This window comes from Podarcis vaucheri (genome assembly GCF_965113315.1).
Source record: "Podarcis vaucheri genome assembly, chromosome: 7".
Taxonomy (NCBI): Eukaryota; Metazoa; Chordata; class Lepidosauria; order Squamata; family Lacertidae; genus Podarcis; species Podarcis vaucheri.
The window spans coordinates 66,315,286-66,332,622 of NC_138765.1; the positions used below are offsets into that span (position 1 = coordinate 66,315,286).

Sequence of the window (17,337 nt, forward strand, 5' to 3'; positions counted from 1 at the left end):
GCCCGTGGCAGGTCCCGGGTTCAGTTCCCGTCAACTCCAGCAGATAGACCTCTGCAGCAGGGCAAGCAGGGGCCTCTTATTTCCCCCTGCTCTTGATGTTTTCCTCCCTCGCTTCTCTCGTCCTTCCTCTGCAGCCGCCACTCAGCAACCAGGAGAATTCCAGGAAAGACCCGTTTCCTGCAGAGAAGCCCCCGGCAGAGTCACGAGTCGCCCAGCCCCTACTCCCACCCCAGGGCGCCTTGACGACGCCACCTCTGGCGGCCCCTCCTGAGCAGCAGGCCTCTGAGGGCACTGGGACCACCCCGCCTCACGGTAAGGAGTCTTTTGGGGGGAGGAAAATGTGCTGCCTGTGTGTGTGTGTGTGTGTGTGTGTGTGTGTATCTTTGCAGCCCTTCCTCTGCTGCAGGGTTGCTTTAAAAGGAACCGGAGAGGTGTGTTTTTCTTATTGCAATCTCCAGCGGGAGGGAGAAGGTTGTCAAACTCTACTTGCCTCTGCCTGCAGCAATGCTCTGAATCCCAAGGAGTGCTTCTGAATAGGCACTCAGGGGCAGTGTGGCGCTGTACGTTCCTATCTGTTGTTGTGGGGTTATGAGTGCTGCTCCAAATCGTGGGCAGTTTGCAATGATGGCTCCAAGGGAGCCTCTGTGTTCAGGAGCAGTCTATCTCTGAGTACCAGTTGCAGAGAATCAAGCAGTGGGGGAGCACGCTATTTGTTGGCTGCTGTAGAAAGTGGTATCCTGGATGAGACAAAGCCCATCTTGGTTTGATGTTTTTTTAAGGAAAGGTGAATTCTACAAGCTGAATTAATTGATATGTATTCTGTACGTGGTTTGGCTTAATGTCGTTCTTAAGATTTGGTTGATTGGGAAAGGGGCACAGTGCTGGAGAGCACCCCAAACCCTCGTATCTTCTCCCTGTACCAGAAAGTGTTGGAAACCCTACTTGCCCCCAGCTACTGAAATTTCCCCCTTTCAGTGTTTTATCATTGCTGACCTCAGGGACTAGAAACTTGCCTCTTGATGAACGTAAAAGATAATCAGAGTATTCTTTGAGATTAGACCCCACCTCCCAATAAAAAAATTCTGGAAGTGCACGGAATGGATGTTGATCCTGGACTGTATGGAATCCTTAGGGAGATACCACCTAGTTCAGGAACATCTATGCCTTCTTCTCTGTGGATGATGGGAGCTGTAGTCCAAAATACCAGGAAGGCAGCAGGTTGATTTACACAGAGATGGCTGGAGCTCTTTTCTCAGACAATTTTGAAATTCAGCTTCCCTTTTGAAAGATCAAGTTTCTAGTCCCCTGGCTATGGAAATGTGCGGGTGGCATTGTGTGCATTCTTGGAAGATGGTTGTTGTTGAGGAAAGAGGAGCTGAGCTGATGATCCAAGGGCTGTTTTTTTTTAGTGTTCTGAGAGACACGTTTTCCATTCCCCCACCCATAAGCCATAAAAACTGAAATTTCCTTAGCTTGCCCCACCTGGTTCTACCAGGAGAACTGGTTTAGGCTTCCTGAGGGGACCTGGAGACCCAAGTCTCATGAGAAGTTGAGTGTGTTTAGCCTGGAGAAGAGAACTTTGAAATGTGACATGATGGATCCATATTTAAATATCTGAAGGGCCACCTGCCAGGGATTCCTTAGCTGTGATTCCTGCATTGCAGGGGGTTGCACTAGATGACCCTTGGGATTCCTTCCTACTCTGAGATTCTAAGGCTATTGTCTTCCAACCCTGGCAGGGCTGCTTTTATGTCCCCCTCGGCATGGGCTTGTTTTGGAGAAGGGAAAATGTTTGTTCCCTCCCTGCCTCCCTCCATCATCTTTGCATAGTAGTACTTGATCCCGCCTGCTTTTTGTCCCAGTTCCATGGGGAGGGGAGGGTTCGATCGCCCCCTCTTTTTTTTGTTTGCACTCTTGGGAAGCTGGAGGGGAGGCCCTTGCCGCCTGCCTGCTGCAGAGACAAAAGGCTCTGCAGCTGGATCTTTGACCTGGCTGCACATTCCCTTCAATCAAGTTAAATGGAGCAAACCTTTTCTCCTTTGGGGAACGGGAGCCCCACATCTGCATTTGGGCCAAGGGAGAGGAGGGGGTGCTTGGATATTCCGCCCCCCCCCCGGAACAATGGCCAGCTCCTGCTGCTCCCCTCTCTTCCGCAGACCCTTTGTGGGGTGGGGGGTGGGCCACACAAGCACACACCTGCTTTCCCCCCCCAGCTGCTCAAAAATCACTCTCACTCTCAGTCCCTCTCACTGCTTCCTTTTTTGTGTGTCCAGTGCTGAAAAAATAATGGAAAGTGGAAACTAGAGATAGAGAGAGAGAGAGAGAGAGAGAGATTTTCCACTTTCCATTATTTTTTCAGCACTAGTCAAAAAAAAAAAAAAAAAAGGAAGCAGTGAGTGACTGAGAGTGAGAGTGATTTTTGCATAAACAACAACAACAACAAAAAGCCAGCACGGATTCCCCAGATGTCAGTAGCATCCTGTTAGTTGAATGAGGAGCTGAATTTTCATGTCTGCTAGGACCCCCCCTCCCCCAATATCTAGAGAGCAAGTGTAGTGGTTAGTGTGGTGGATTCTAAGACCAGGGAGAGCAAGGGTTTGGATCCCCACTCAGCCACAAGGCTCACGGAGTCACCTTGCGGCAACCAGTATATCAGTCTTGCCTCCCTTACAGGGTTGTTGTGGGGAGAAAAGGGGGAGGGAGCTGATAATCAGATATCTAATATTCTTTGCTCAGACTTTGTTATTTTAACCCATGTGTGGCTGTACTCCTCCTCTGTGCCCACTTTATAGTTTTGTTGTTCATCTTTTAATTTTTCATTTGTTGTTATAACGGTTCCATGTTATACACATTATAAAATGGAAATTTCAAAAACGACATTTTTCCTTTACTAATATCACAATATCTGTGATCCCATAAAATGTATACACTGCTAGATTGCTGTTCTAAAAACAACAACCCAAAGTGGTATTCAAATACATTATGAAGAGAAATGAAATCTTTCCGCCCCCAAAAGAGGGCAAGTTGGTACACCACCTTGCAGGAAAAATGATCTATATATGTAATGAATAAAATTTTAAAATCTGGAGAGCCCCCCAGTCCCCGCTCTCTGGGGCATCTTGCCATCCGTTGCTGGGAACTGGAGACTGGGTTGCTCCTCCCGCGGCTGCCGCTCAGCCCTCCTTCCCCCGCCCCCCACTCCGGAGGCTGCGGCCTCAGCCCTTCCCTGCCGCCGAGGCGCGCTCGGGGAGGCGGAGGCTCTTGGCGCAGCCAATCCTGGGAAACAGGAGGCGGCGGAGCAGAAGGAGGCGGAGGCTGGCCAGCAGCTGCTGCCTCTGCTGCCCCCGCTCCCCCCTCTCCACCCTCGGCGGGCGGCATTGTTTGCGCTTCCCCTTCCCCGGACAGCCCGGACGCGGCGAGAGCGCGGCCCGAGCCAGCGAGCCAGGAAGGAAGGCCCGGGGGGGCGCAGCGGCGCGCGTTTTGACACGCGCCCAGGGCGCACGGAGCAGGGGACCCTTTTGGCACCGCCGCGCGCGCCTCCCTCTCCCGGGGCGAACAGGTGCTCAGCGCGGCCGAGGCGGAGCGCGACTCTGCCCGCTTTGTTCCGGCCTCTCCCCCCCCCCACCCCACTCCCGATGCTGCGTGGCGGGAGTCCGGAGGCTGCCTCGGCCTGCCGCCGTGCCCGGCTGCCCTCGCCACGGTAAGGGCTCCGGCGGGGACGCGGGGCCTTTGTTCCTTCGCCCTCCGATGGGACTTGGAGTTGCTGCTGTTGCGCTTGAGACTCAGGTTAGCGGCGGGCGGGTGGGGGTGGGGGTGGAGACTTCTCTGTTTGTTTGTTATTAACGATATTTCTCCCATCCACGGTTGCCAAGTCCAAGAAAGTGGGGCTGGTCCCCAAAGGGAAAACACTCAGCGGGAGCGATTGGAGGTTTCCTTTTTTGGATGGGGGTTGTGTGTGTCAAAAATAGATAATAGACCTTTGTGCCCGGGTTTGTGGTGGAGAGGGGCTGTTGTCAAAGTGACGGGTAAGTAGGGTGTTGTTTGGAATTGCTTGGCTGTGCAGGGTTTAGAGGCAAAGAAAGAGGGAGTTCCCTCAACTCCCTTCTAAATATTATGGGGGTAATTTTTATTTATCGTAAGAGTTGTTTTTCTAGAGTGTAAGGCTTGGGGGTCAGCTCCATTGTTCAGTTGATAGCATTTATACCTGACCTTCTCCAAAGAGTTCAAGGTGGCGTGCAGGGCACTCCCTCTTCATTTTAACCTCACAACAACCGTATGAGGCAGGTTAGGCTGAGCGGCAGTGACTGGCCCAAGGCTATCCAGTCAGCTTCATGGCTGAGTGGGGATTTGAACCCTGGTCCAGGTCCTAGTCTGACTCTCTGACCTCTCCCTCACGCTACTCATGGGCCTCCTAGTAAAGCTGTCTAGAATCGTGCAATTAACTGTTACAGCTCAGTAGAACCTCCATATCCAGGGGCAGTCTATTTGACAGCCCGTGGAGTGTGTGATCTTCTTCTCTTGTTGCCTTGGATGACTTCCAGGATCATCCAGTGTTGTTGGAAAGGTGAACTCAGGCCTCTATGAGCCTTGGATCCAGTGGGGCTCTTTCCTACCTTACTTTCCCCTTTAGGAGGGGCTGTTCTGGGATAACAGCTCCCCCCCCCAGTAGTAGGAGTCCCCCTGGGGTTGAGGTTGGGCACTGGAATAATCCGGAGGCAGGAAGGCATGGTAGAAAATATAGCCTGATGCCATCATGTTGGGAAAGTACCAGTAAGTCTGGCCAAATCTTTTCTCCCCTTCTGAAATTCAGCTCTCAAATGATGGAAAATGAATTCAATCTATATTGCTTCACCATCAACCTGTAAGTGTGTTGCATGTCTGCTTTTAAATAAAAGTGGGCTAAGCATGGGTTTAAGGAATATTTGCAGCCGCGTCACCCTGCCCTCCCCCCAGGCTTGCAGTTTGCATCATGATTACTCAGGGGTAAGCCCCACTGAACTTCTTGAATCAGATCTGGCTGTATGGCTAAGCCACGGGGTACTTAAACTGCACATTAATCCCACTGATTCCCAAGGGGACTGAGGGCTGGCCTGTCAAGTTAGAAGAAGCATGCACGAGCTCCTGTTTTGCGGTTGAGGGTTGGAGCTGATTTCAGCCAGTTGGGGATGGGTCCTGATTTTGGTGAGACTGCAGACTGAGGGCAGCAGCAGAGCCAAAGCTGGGCGCAAGCTGCCCAGGAAACATGTGCAGGAGGTGGGCTCTCAGCTCAGCTCTCCAGAGTTGTGGAGTCTAGTGCTACCTCCGCCAATCCACAAGACATTAACAGTACGGTCCTGTTTTCTTGGAAGCAAGTCCTGTCGAGTTTAGTGGGGTTTGCTCCCAGGATTCCAGACTTGGAATGCCTTGTGGAGGGCACTCGGGGTCTCTCCTGTGTCTTACAATGAGTGTGAGAGAGTTTAATCCCCTAAATTTAATTCTCCTTTGCAGGGCTGGAAGACTTGTGGAAAACTGCCTTGGTCCATCTAGCTCAATATTGTCTGCACTGATTGACAGCAGTGGCTCTCCATGGTTTCAGGGAGGAGTCTCTCCCAGTTCTACCTGGAAGTGCCATTAAATTGGGACCTTTTGCATACAAGGCAATGTTCTACCACTAAGCTACATGCATTTACCTGTGCTGGACACACACCCAACCCCCACCATCCCTGACTATTGAGCATGCTGGTCAGGAGCCTGGAGGCAACATCTGCAGGGCCACAGGTTTCCCTCCCTTGCTCCGCTGAACGTTTAATGCGATGTTAGCTGCTTTGGAGTACAAGTGGGCCTTTGGTGGTTCATTGATAGTTTGTTTGTTTGTTTTTAAAAAAGCTCAAAGCGGTTTGCAAAGAGAAAAAGGATTTGGTCAGTTGACTTGTTAAATGCTACCAAACAACAGTTGCGTTCTCTGAAGCACAGTTGGATCGCAAAAAAGAATATTGCTTTATAAATATTTCAGTCGAACTATGCTTTCCCTCCCTGCAGCCATAAAATTGGTTAGCTGCTGTTGTGAAACCAAGCAACTTTTTTAAAAATAAAAAAATGAAATGAATTATTGCACTTTCCAGAAATGTTTGATTACGTAGATTTATGTAATTTGGCTGAATAGCTCTTCCCATTGACTTCTATCAACAGTCATTTAGCTTTTTGTTTGTCTTTTAAAAAGCAGAAGTAAGGCAGAGCGGTGGCAAATCTTTGAAAACGAAAGGCGCTTTTGCTGACAAGGCAGCAAGCTGATTGGGAAGGGCGCAGTTGCTCAATGGTTAGAGCACCTGCTCTCCATGCAGAAAGTCCCAGGTTCAGTCCCCAATGGCAATATCTTCAGTTAGGACTGGGAAAGATTTAATGTCTGAAATCCCAGAGAGCTGCTGTTAGTCCATGCCTGCAATACTGAGCTAGATGGACCGGTGGTCTGGCTCAGTTTCCTAAGTCCAGTTATCATTTGCACCAGTGTTTTGCGGAAACTTTTCCAATAGTTGACCTCATTCATTCTGGAGCGGATTGCTGGCCTTGCCACTGTTGCTTTAGGGGACTTGTAGGTCTAAATGCATATTGAAAAAATAAGAAGGCCGTTAATAATAAAGTTGGTCCAATCACAGGTCCCTCTAGCCCACAAGTGAATGATGTGCAGTCCTCCAGAGGTTGTTTTTGTTAAGCTTCCAGCCAGCTTGCCCACACCTGATTCTATAGCCTGTGGGATTTTAGTTTCATTTTAAATGTATTGTTTTTATATTCTTAACTCTCTTTGGCTATTTTATGCATAAACTTTCTTGAGATGGAGGTTTGGAAGGCGATTTATAAATTAATGGTATTAATGATGAGCCTTGACTTTTTTGCCATGCTGGGCAAGCCTGATGGGAGTCAGCCCAACATGTGGTGGAAGACCACAGGTTAGGCAGAAGAAACCTGGCTGCCTAATGATGTTTGCACCTCTGTTTTGTTTTTGTTTTTAAATAATGTTTTAATAGGCACAGCTTGGCTCACTTCCTTGAGCCATACAAGTGGGCTATGTGTACAATGGGGTCACAGAGAAATCAGGGGCGGGGATATGGCATGCCCTCCACCATCCTAAAGTACAAAAATAAACAAAACTTGCTTACTCCTCTGCAAAAGCCCAGTTGTGACCGAGCATGCTCAGTAGCTGCAGAATGTTGGAAAAGAAAGGCAGGAGTGGGGTTCTCTGATTCTGCAGGGAGGAATGGCTGGCTGGGACCCAGAATGGAGCACTCCTGTTCAGAAAGGGGTGGTTACGCTGCCGTACTCCCACTGCAAATGAGCTGTGCTTTCTAAACAAAGCAGCTGGCTAAAGAGCTTGTGATAGCAGCACTTCAGCTGGGTACCATCTCCAAGGACACTTCCCTGGAGTGGCTGGCGCATGACTCATTTCTTATGCAGCAGGTTGGCAACCAGACGCCCCCTGGCTGAAAGGGGACCCTAAGTTGCCAACCTCGGCTTAGAACAGGCAAAGGGTTTTAAAACATTCTGTCCTTGCCATCACCCAAACTTGGGAAGCTGCCTTTTATTATGAGTCAGGCCACTGGTTCGCCCAGCTCAGTATTACCAGCGCTGACTGGCAGGGTTTTGCTGGCAAGAGTCCTACATGGAGACACCAGGAACTGAACCTGAGACCTTCGGTGTGCAAAGCAGGTGCTCCGCCACTGAGCTACAGACCTTCCCTTAAAACCAAGCCAAGATTCTAGTCCTCATGGTTCTGATTTAAATAGGAACAGAAAGAGCTTCCTTGTAGCAGGTTATATCATTGGTCCATCCAGCTCACGACTGTCTACAGTACACAGTGACTGGCAGCAGTGCTCTTACCTCGAGGGGTCTGTTCCAGCCCTACCTAGAGAAGCTGGGGATTGAACCCAGGACTCGGCATTAAAATCAAGTGCCTCCTTAACCACTGAGCTGTGGTTCTCCCCTGGTCTCTCTTATTCCCCTGCTTCTGTTTTATCTCCAGTACAAAGGATATTTGAATATAGCCCTTTTATGGGTGATGCAGGGTAATGAATGCGTTTCAGTACAAAGATAGGGGTTTTGCTTTAATCTTTGAGATTACAGGCATTTGACAGGATATTGATTTTTGTTTTTGGTAAATATTTTTAAGTTTCATTTTATAATGTGCATATAAAGCAGAGCATTGATAACAACAGGTGAAAATTGGAAGATGAAAAAAAAAAGCTGATAAGAGGCACACAGAATGAGTACAGTTGCACATGGGTTAAAATAACAAGTAAGGAGTATTAGTGTTATTTAATTACCAAGTGCGGTTCCAGATTGGCCAGGCTTGTGACAAAGGTTGTTTCGAAAACAATGGTTCTGCTGTAATAAAAGAATGCTAAATTATATGAAACGAGTCCAGAGGGTTCTAGCCCTCATCATCCAACAGGCTGCAATAAAGGAATGCCGGATCACCTAGAAAGCGAACGGAGGTTCTAGTCCTTGCCGAAATCTCAAATTACGTGCAGTTTTCTGCGTTACACCTGTAATTGTTTGTGTTCCTGGTGCGCATAAGTGGAAAGAGGAAGAGAACCGTCAGATCGCAGAAGGAACATGTGAAAATAAGCTGTTTTCTGTTTTTGCATGGCGAAAGGGGAGGGGCAAGGAGATTATTTGGCACATGAGTAGGACGGCCTGAGTTTCCAAAGCCTGGGCTGAGTTGAGGAGGTTTTAAAATAGCCACTTGGAATTCTCCTCCTGGTGGCCTGGATGGTGCTGGCAGCTCCCTTCCGTGCGGGGAGAATTCCAGCCAGGGTTTCTGTGCCACCCTTTCCCTGTGGCAGAAGGAGAGAGCTCATCTCAGCACTGAAGCTGTGCCTGATGCATCTCCCCCCCCCCCACCAAGCGCCTTCCCTCCCCTATGAGGGAGGAGCAGCTTTCTGGGAGGACTGGCTGGCCCGGAGACAAGAGAGAGAGCTTTCTTGAGGTCTGGCCATCCTACTGGCTGCCCCCTTGTTGCAGATCCTGTGGGGATGAGCCAGGCAAGAAGACCTGATGCCGTTGCTCAGGGGGTTGGGAGAAACCCAACTTTCAGCCCTGGGTTTCACAGTCCCTTGTTTGATGCCTTGGAGCCTGCCTGCTCTCTCCTGAGCTTCTCCTCTTCCTCCAGCAGCTGCTGTCTTCCCCGCCTGCCCCTCTTGTGTGTTCATGCGCCCCCTGAGCGCCATGTGCCTGCTCTGCGCTGTTTTCCCGATCCTGCTTGCGCAGCTGGGGAAGAGGCATTTGGGTGCTCTCTGGAGAGGTGCTCCAGTTTCACACTGCAGTCATGCACTGTCAGGTGGTTCCCATGCCTGTTCCCATTATGAAATGAGGGGGGGGGGAGGAAGAGTGGACTGTTGCTCCTCTCTCTCCCCACCCCCTTCCTCTAACCCTTGTAAGGATCAGTCGCATGTCCTTTGTGATTGATTGGCAGGAGCTCCGGAATGGACAGCAGGTGGCGCTCTTCCATGCTGTGCATTGTTCACTTGTGGGACATAGGAAGCTGCCATATGTGAGAGTCGGACCGTTATGACCCATTTATCTCAGCATTGTCTACACTGCCTGCGCTGGCAGTGGCTCTTTGGGTTTTCAGGAGATTCCCAGTCATACTTGAAGATGCCGTTTGGGGATTGAACTTGGGAAAAGCAGCTGCTGCTTCCCCTACCAAAAAAATGGCCAGGGTCTAATTTTCAAAGTTCCGATTAAATGGCTGATTTAAGCTTGGAAACTGCAGTATATGAAGCTCAGTCCATCGCGGTCCATCTAGTTCAGTATTTGCTACACTGACTGGTAGCAGCTCTCCAGGATTTCAGGCAGGGAAAATTTGTCGGCCCAAACTGGAGGTTGTAAAGAATGACCCTGGGACCTTCTTTATGCAACGTGTCTACTCGACCACTGAGCAAAGGCCCTTAAAAATAAAGCCAAGTTTCCAGTCCTCATTTTTCTGAATAAAGGACTGTTTTAAGTGGGAAGAGGCCTTCTACTGAGTCACACCTTTGGTCATCTAGATCAGGGTTTCCCAAACTTGGGTCTCCAGCTGTTTTTGGATTACAGTTCCCATCTCTGATGACTGGTCCTGGTAGCTAGGGATGGTGGGAGTTGTAGTCCAAAAAAAGCTGGAGACTCAAGTTTGGGAAATCCTGGTATAGATCAGCAGCAGCTCTCCATGCATTCAGGCAAGGGTCTCTTCCAGATATAGCTGGATACACCTCTAGGATCTTCTGCAGGCAAAACAGGTGTCACAGCCTTTTCTAAAAGGGGCATCAGGCCAGTTCTTTGAAGCCTGCAACCAACTGCGACCCAATTTTCACTTCCTAGTGCAGCATCGAGGGATGCATCCCCTGCCGGTGCTACTCAGAGTAGGCCCATTGCCTGCTGAAGGCAGCCGGTGTGACCTGTGTTCATTAATATGAATTTTGTTTGCACTGCTTGCTGCCTGGGGGGGGGGAGGGGATAAGCTACTCGCCCTCCTGCCTTCCCCAGCAAATGACACTGCAAGGGAATGTTCAGAAGCTGAGCTGCCAACTTGAAATACACCGCAGTGGCCTTGGATTCCCCTAAATATTTGTCCTGCTCAAATGAGAAGCAATCTGTTGACCTCTCGCTTGACAGTGCGAGTTGACCTGCGACTTGGCAGTTGTGCCCTCTGCCTCGAATACTAGACCAGGTCATCTGGGATAGCTGCTCAATCATGTGAGCATCTCCTCCTCAGCTGTTTCCTGCCATAGGAAAGGACCCCTTTGTTTCTTAAGGCTCCCTTCTCATAGAGAAATTGTGTGTGGAGGGAGAAGTTCTCTCTCTGTCATAATACTAAAACGTGGGGCAATCCAACAAAGCTGAATGCTGGTGGGTTCAGGGCAGAGTTAAACTGTGGAACTTATCGTCCATGGATTTGTCTAGCGGTGGCCAGTGTTAGAAACTCAGGTATATAAGCCAATCACCATAGGGTACCTTAAACCTATGTTGCGTTTACCACAATGGCGTCTAGGCGCCGTTTTGTTTTTACAGTGGAGTTTCGTTGTTGTTGTTACTCATTTCTGTGCCTCTGTGCCACTTTATATTTTAAAGTACAAATCTCAAAGCGGGGTGCAATGCTTTCAAACATCAAACAATCCAGGATAAAACAAATTCGAGCTTCATTGAGAATATTTCAGATCCTTCTCTAAGTGACATTTTGCTTTCCCCAGTCACCAGCCTGGCATCCAGAGTTCTCCACACGGTCGCAGTTAGGCCTGTGCCAGTCGCAAAATGATTTCTAACACGGCCAGTGGCTGCTCTGCCTCCACTCTTGGAGGAGGCAACCTGCCTCTGAATACCAGTTTCTTGGAATCGCAAGCAGGGAGAGCCCTTTTATATGCAGAAGTATGTTCTGTCCCACTGAACATACTGTTACCCTAAATATGAAGTCAGCTTCCAGTCTTTCTCATTCATTCAGCTCAGCGTTGTCTGCACAGACTGGCAGTAATCGGTCTCCAGGGTTTCAGGCAGGCTTTGCTCCCAGTGCTACCTGGGAGATGCTGCCATTGGGGGATGACCACGGGACCTTTTGCACTTGTCAGTGAGTTACGGTCCTTTTCTTTCAACATAATGCAGGGTCATAGCTTTCAATGTTTCCCTTTTTTAAAGGGAAATTCCCTTATTCCGAATAGGAATCCTCTCAAGAAAAGGAAAAAGTTGACAGCTATGCGCAGGGTTCTAGTCCTCATGGTGTTGAATAAATAGGTGATTTAAACAGGAGCATAGGAAGCATGCCTTGTGCCGAGTCAGAATACTGGCTCCTGCCAGCCAAATCTTTTATCAGAAGCTAACAAAGCATTTTGGACCTCGGGCAGAACCCCCAAATTAAAATGAGGCCGGTTTGAGTTTTGCCACTGTGGTACCATTTGACACCCCTGCTCATCCGCCAGCGGCTGGATTGTATGCCGTCAAAAGCGGCTGCGTTTCCCCCTTTGTTGGGTCTCGGCACGGCAACTCCCAGCATGCCTTGCTTTGAATCCTTGGCGCCGCGTGCGAAGCACATCCTCCAGGGTGGTTAATATTTAATGCGGTGCTGGCTGGGCGAACGGACCGCAGTCTAGGAAATCAAGAGAGAGAGAGAGAGAGAGCGCAAATCCCAGAGTCTCTGAGGAGGTGGCATTGAAAGGGGTCTGGAGTGGGAGGTGGGGAAGAAATGGTTTTGTCTCTCGGCTGCGCCTCAGCAGCCAAGGATTATGGACTCTCTTGTGTGGGGGTGCTGGCGTGGGGTGGGTGGGATCGGCAGCTGTGGTGTGCAGAGTGCTTTGGCACTCCAAATGATGTCATCCGGGCAAAGCTGCGACTCTGGTTATCCCCCGAAATCGAAGTTGACACGCAGATTAAAAACGGGGGCCCGGATTCTGCTTCAAGAGAGAGCGAGAAAGAGCATAAAACTGAGCGTTCCTTGTTCATTTTATGGCTCGGTTTCGTGTATTCTGCTCTTGCCCTTCTTGGGAGGGGCAGCAAGTTACGTGGGACAGTTTCCAGCAGCCGTTAGGATCTTTTGAAAAGAAAAAATATATAAAGTGCTGGAGAGGTGGAGCTGGCTTTTGTTCATTGTTCCACCTTCTGTATTTCTCACGTAAAAAGCCTTGGCTTATGGGTGGTTGCGGTTAGGATTCTGGTAGCATATTTGGACATGAAAAAGGAGATGTGGAGAAGATTGGGGTGGGGGAAGCAAAGTGATACAGGAGGGGAATAACCACAGGAAAACATTTTTTTTCTTTGGCACAACATGAGGCCTAGAAACTTGATGCGTTGACATAAGGATTCTCAAAGCATTCAGGAGTCCAGGATCCGCGTGCTTCCAGTGTGTAAAGAAGTAGCCCTGGGTTGTGTATGCGCTTTGCCAGTTGCCTGTTGGTTGTTTGAGAGAGCCATGCGATCGTGCTGGAGTTTGCAGTTGATAGAATCGTAGGATTGTAGAGTCGGAAGGGACTCCAAGGCTCTTCTAGTCCAGCCCCCTGCAATGATGTGTTGTGCAGGTGCGTTGGCTAGAGCAGTTTGTGGGTTGCTAGTTCTGTCCACACAGTCTCTGGGATTCAGCCACTTCCTGCCACTTCAAAACTTTAATGTGGCCTTCCCGAGCCTCCTCTCTCTCCCCATACTGTGTTCTGGACTACAACTTCCATCATCCTGTGCTGGCTGAGGCAGATGGGAGTTATAGTCCAAAGCAGGGGTAAGCAAGCTTTTTCAGCGGGGGACCGGTCCACTGTCCCTCAGACCTTGTGGGGGGGCTGGACTAGATTTTGAAAAATAAATAAAAAATGAACGAATTCCTATGCCCCACAAAGAGATGTGTTTTGAATAAAAGGACACATTCTACTCATGTAAAAATACGCTCATTCCCGGACTGTCTGTGGGCCGAATTTAGAAGGTGGTTGGTCCAGATCCGGCCCCCGGGCCTCAGTTTGTCTACCCATGGTCCAAAGCATCTGGAGGGCTGGGAGTTCAGTTGTGGGGGCAGTGGGCTGCTCTGTACCTTTGACAAGGAGCCCTTCTCAGATGGACTTACCTACCAAAGAATTTCTCTGTGTTACAGAAGATTCTGGGGCATCAGTGTACACCCAGTTTGTGCAAGGCATCAGCCTGGTCCGGGCCACATTGTCGTTAACTGTGATTCCTGTGTTGCAGAAAGTTGGGTAGATGGCTCCTGGGGTCCCTTCCAATTTGATCATGCTGTCAGTAACAGCATCACGTCTCTGATTTTCATTTCTTCAACAGACCGTGTGTGTGTCGTAAGGGGTTCTTGGAAACCCATCCAGATTTACAGACAGCCTAATTTTTTGCTGAAAGATTATTTAGTTACTGAGGGTTTTTTTTTTTGCCGTTTCCTTAGTGGAGGAGGGTGGGATGTTGATCTTTAATTTGGTACAATGTGGCAAAGTGACTTGTACATCCCTCCCCCAAAAAATTCTCAATGCAAAGGTCCAAGGATTCGTAATTAAAAATAAACAAATCACCAATTTTCACCTTTCAAACTTTGCAACTCTTTCTTTCTTGGGTGAGGAGTGATGGGAGCATTTAGGCAACCAGAGTGATACATAAATGGAAACCTTTTAGCTACAAATTAAAACTAACATAATATCCCAGTTGGATAAAAGGGTCTTCACCACAAGTGTCTACCTGCTGGCTTTCTAAACTTGTTTAAAATGTATTTTGGGGGTGGGGGTGGGGAAGCAGGTGTTAAAACTTTTAAAAATTATCTTATGTGTAAATTGCCTTGAGATGGTGGTTTAGAAGGCAATTGATAAATTAATTGTAAAACGAGCCTTCCCTCCTAGTATCTGATTGTAGTCAGTCCGGGCTAGACCGCCACCCACTGAATCTTTTCTACAGTCGCAGAATTATTGCATTTTGATGGGGTGCACTTGTAATGTCCAGTTCTCAGGCCCCCCACCCCCAGTGCTTAGACTCCAAAGTGGTTTCAGAGTCTGGGAAGGGCTATACCACTTGGCACCTGTTGACAGAATGAGGAAAGCAGAGTGGGCACCTATGCCAGGCAGGGCCCTTGTCTTAGCCCCACCCCCCACCCCGCAGTTGTTAGCAGTTTTGGGGGTATTGGATGAGAGCCTGAATCTCCCACAACCCCCCCCCCACTCCACAAATCTTTTTGCAAATTGCAGAGGAATAACTTAAAAAGGGGAAATAGCATATTTCTCCTCCTATCATAGTTGCTAGGGGATGTATGTGGGCTTTTTTGGGTATATTGTTATATTCTCTGTTGTGTTGCTGTTCTGTCACGTTGTTATGAAATCGCTTTTGCCCTTAGCACCCCTGTTTCCGTTCTCCGCGAACTGCTTTGAGTGCAGCTTCCCCCCCACAGCAAAGCACCAGGAGCATAAAATTGCAACCGCAGCATCTATTGGGTGCAGCCCCCTCCAGAATCTGGCGTTCGGGACTGGAGGTGGCAAACTCCCTTGGGATGTATTTGTAGAAGCCTGGGACAGAAAGTCTAGGAATCATGGCCGAGAGTGGATTGTATGTAGCTTGGCCACTCGCCTCCCGCATGCCACACACAAGTCTTTCCCAGGCTCCTGTGCCTATTGGAAAGAGGAGGGCATGGATTTAAAGCCAGGGGTCTGCGAGTGTCAGAGTTGGCGTCCCCCTGCCTGGGGCACGCCGGGTCCTCTGTGCCAGTTCTTCTGCTCCAAACTGCCTGGCAGACTCTTTCTCTCTCTGTGTGTGTGCGCTCCTCCTTCCTTCCACAACCCTCTCTGTGTGTGCTCCACGCAGAGGTTGGAAGGGGGGGGCAGGCGTCCCATGCGGCTTGGAGCAGGAGCAAGTCAGCTGTATGGTAATGGGCAGAGCGGGCGGTTGGGGAGGGCGTCGGAGGGGCAGGGCCGGTGGTCCAGCCTCCTTGGTGCCTCTGCCTTTGTCTCGGCTTGCCTGTCACGCTCGGCTTCCCTCCTCTCTCTCCTTCTCCCATGCAGAGGCCGGCCGGGACAGCCTCCGCCGCACGCCTCCGGACGCCCCCGGCAGCCCCGGCATGACATCGGGGAACAACGGCAGCTCTGCCTCCACCGTCGCCGGCGCCCCTCAGAACGGTGAGAACAAGCCGCACCAAGCCATTGTGAAGCCACAGATCCTGACCCACGTCATCGAGGGGTTTGTGATCCAGGAGGGGGCTGAGCCGTTCCCGGTAGGTAGCCAACAAACCTGGCGGGGGGTGGGTTGAGTTGGGGGTGGGGGAGCCCCAGGGCAGTGCATGGGTAGGTGTTGGTGGGCTGCCTTTGTTGTGGGGCTTTGGGAAGGGTGGGCATTGAAATCCCATTGCAAGAAAACTTGAGGGTTGTGTTTGGGCACGTGCAGAAGGCAAAGGGTTTCACCCACCCACACCCTGGCGTTTCTCTTTTCACAAAGGCTGTGGGGGGAGAGTGAACTTGGCTGGGACTGGAGGGGGCAGAGAAACTGGTCGGAGCGCGGGGGGGGGGGGGAGCTGGTTTACATGGTTGGGGTGATGCAAGGGAGCCCAGGGTCCCTCCTCGCAATATAAAATCTTACCAAGTCCCAAGCGCATTTCAAGTGCTGCGATGCCGCTTGAAGCAGCCGTGGCTTCCCCCAAATAATTAGAGGAGCTGTAGTTTGTTACAGGTGCTGCAAGTTGTAGGGGAGACTCCCTTATCCTCCCTTCCCAGCTACAGATCCCAGAGTTCCCTGGGAAGAGCTATTGATTCTTAAACCACTCCAGGAATTGTAGCTCTGGGAGGGAAATACGGGGTCTTCGAACAATTCTTAACAAACGGCGCATCCCAGGATTCTTGGGGGGGGGGGGTTCAAGGTGGCACCGTTGCGCTTTAAATGTGTTGTGTGGAATGTGGCCTCCGAATGCACTGTTCAGAGATTCCTCCCCAGCCGGGCCAAATCCACCCACCCACAGCCCTGCACTCCCATTTGTGGCGCTCTTGTTTCCAAGGTGCATATAGCCAAGCGTTTCTCCCGCTGCAGCTGTCAGTCGAGCGTCCGCCCTCCCCTCGTCCTGCGGGGCCAAGGCCACCCGGGTCTCCCTGGAAGAAGAGAAGGGGGAGGGGGCTGCCTTCCAAGCTGCCTTTCGCCGACTCCCTTGTCGAAGCACCTCCCTCGCCCATCTCTCCTTCGCTGGAGGTTTGTAGAACAGAGGTTTGGATGGCCGTCCGGCAGTGGCGATTCCAGGGGGTTGGACTAGATGACGCTCGGGGGGTCCCCTTCCTGCTCGACGTGACTGTGGTTCTTTGCCAGGTGGGGCGCTCTTCGCTGCTGGTGGGGAGCCTCAAGCAGAAGTATGCCCAGGACCTCCTGGCCGAGAAACCCCAGCACCAGGACAACAACACAACCACCACCACCGACTCCGAAATGGAGGACCCCTATCTACAAGGTAGGCCCAGCGGAAAGCCTAGGTAAGCAGAGAGAGAGAGGGACCTGGAGCATGTGCAGAGTGCCTTTCACTTGCTCCCTCAAGGAGCGTTAGGGATTGGTGGGGCAGCTTCCCAGCAGAGAGGTGTCGTATCAAAACGTGCAGAAAAGCAGAACAAGTATTTGGCACAACCCTCTTCTGCAAAGGTGGAGAACCTGTGGGTGTTTCTGGGCTCATAAGATCACCAGAAGAGGCTGTAGGATGAGCCTGTTCTCACAGTGGCTGACCAGTTGCCCCAGGGGGAAGCCAGACTGGGAGAGTCCCTTGTCTAAAACCCTTGAGAAACGCTGCTGGTCTGTGCAGGCAGTAGTTAGCTGGAGGGAGAAAGGGTCTGCAGTTCCTGACGTTCCTGTGATGGGAGCCACATCTGGTGGCTGGAAAAACAGCCATCGACTGCTGGGGGTTGGGCTAGATGACCC

The 17,337-nt window shown here is 50.5% G+C and overlaps 1 protein-coding gene across 5 annotated transcripts in view; it reads left to right on the forward strand.

Annotated features, from left to right (window-relative positions):
* The window catches only part of PHC2 (polyhomeotic homolog 2), a 63,423-nt gene that overhangs the window by 39,741 nt on the left and 6,345 nt on the right, over positions 1-17,337 (forward strand). For 4 of the 5 annotated variants that reach the window (XM_082233401.1, XM_082233402.1, XM_082233403.1 and 1 more), the window contains 4 exons: positions 135-312; positions 15,459-15,667; positions 16,474-16,629; positions 16,744-16,879. In XM_082233401.1, the coding sequence (XP_082089527.1) occupies positions 135-312; positions 15,459-15,667; positions 16,474-16,629; positions 16,744-16,879 (679 nt within the window). The remainder of the gene's footprint in view (positions 1-134; positions 313-15,458; positions 15,668-16,473; positions 16,630-16,743; positions 16,880-17,337) is intronic. The other variant, XM_082233404.1, reaches the window with a different exon arrangement.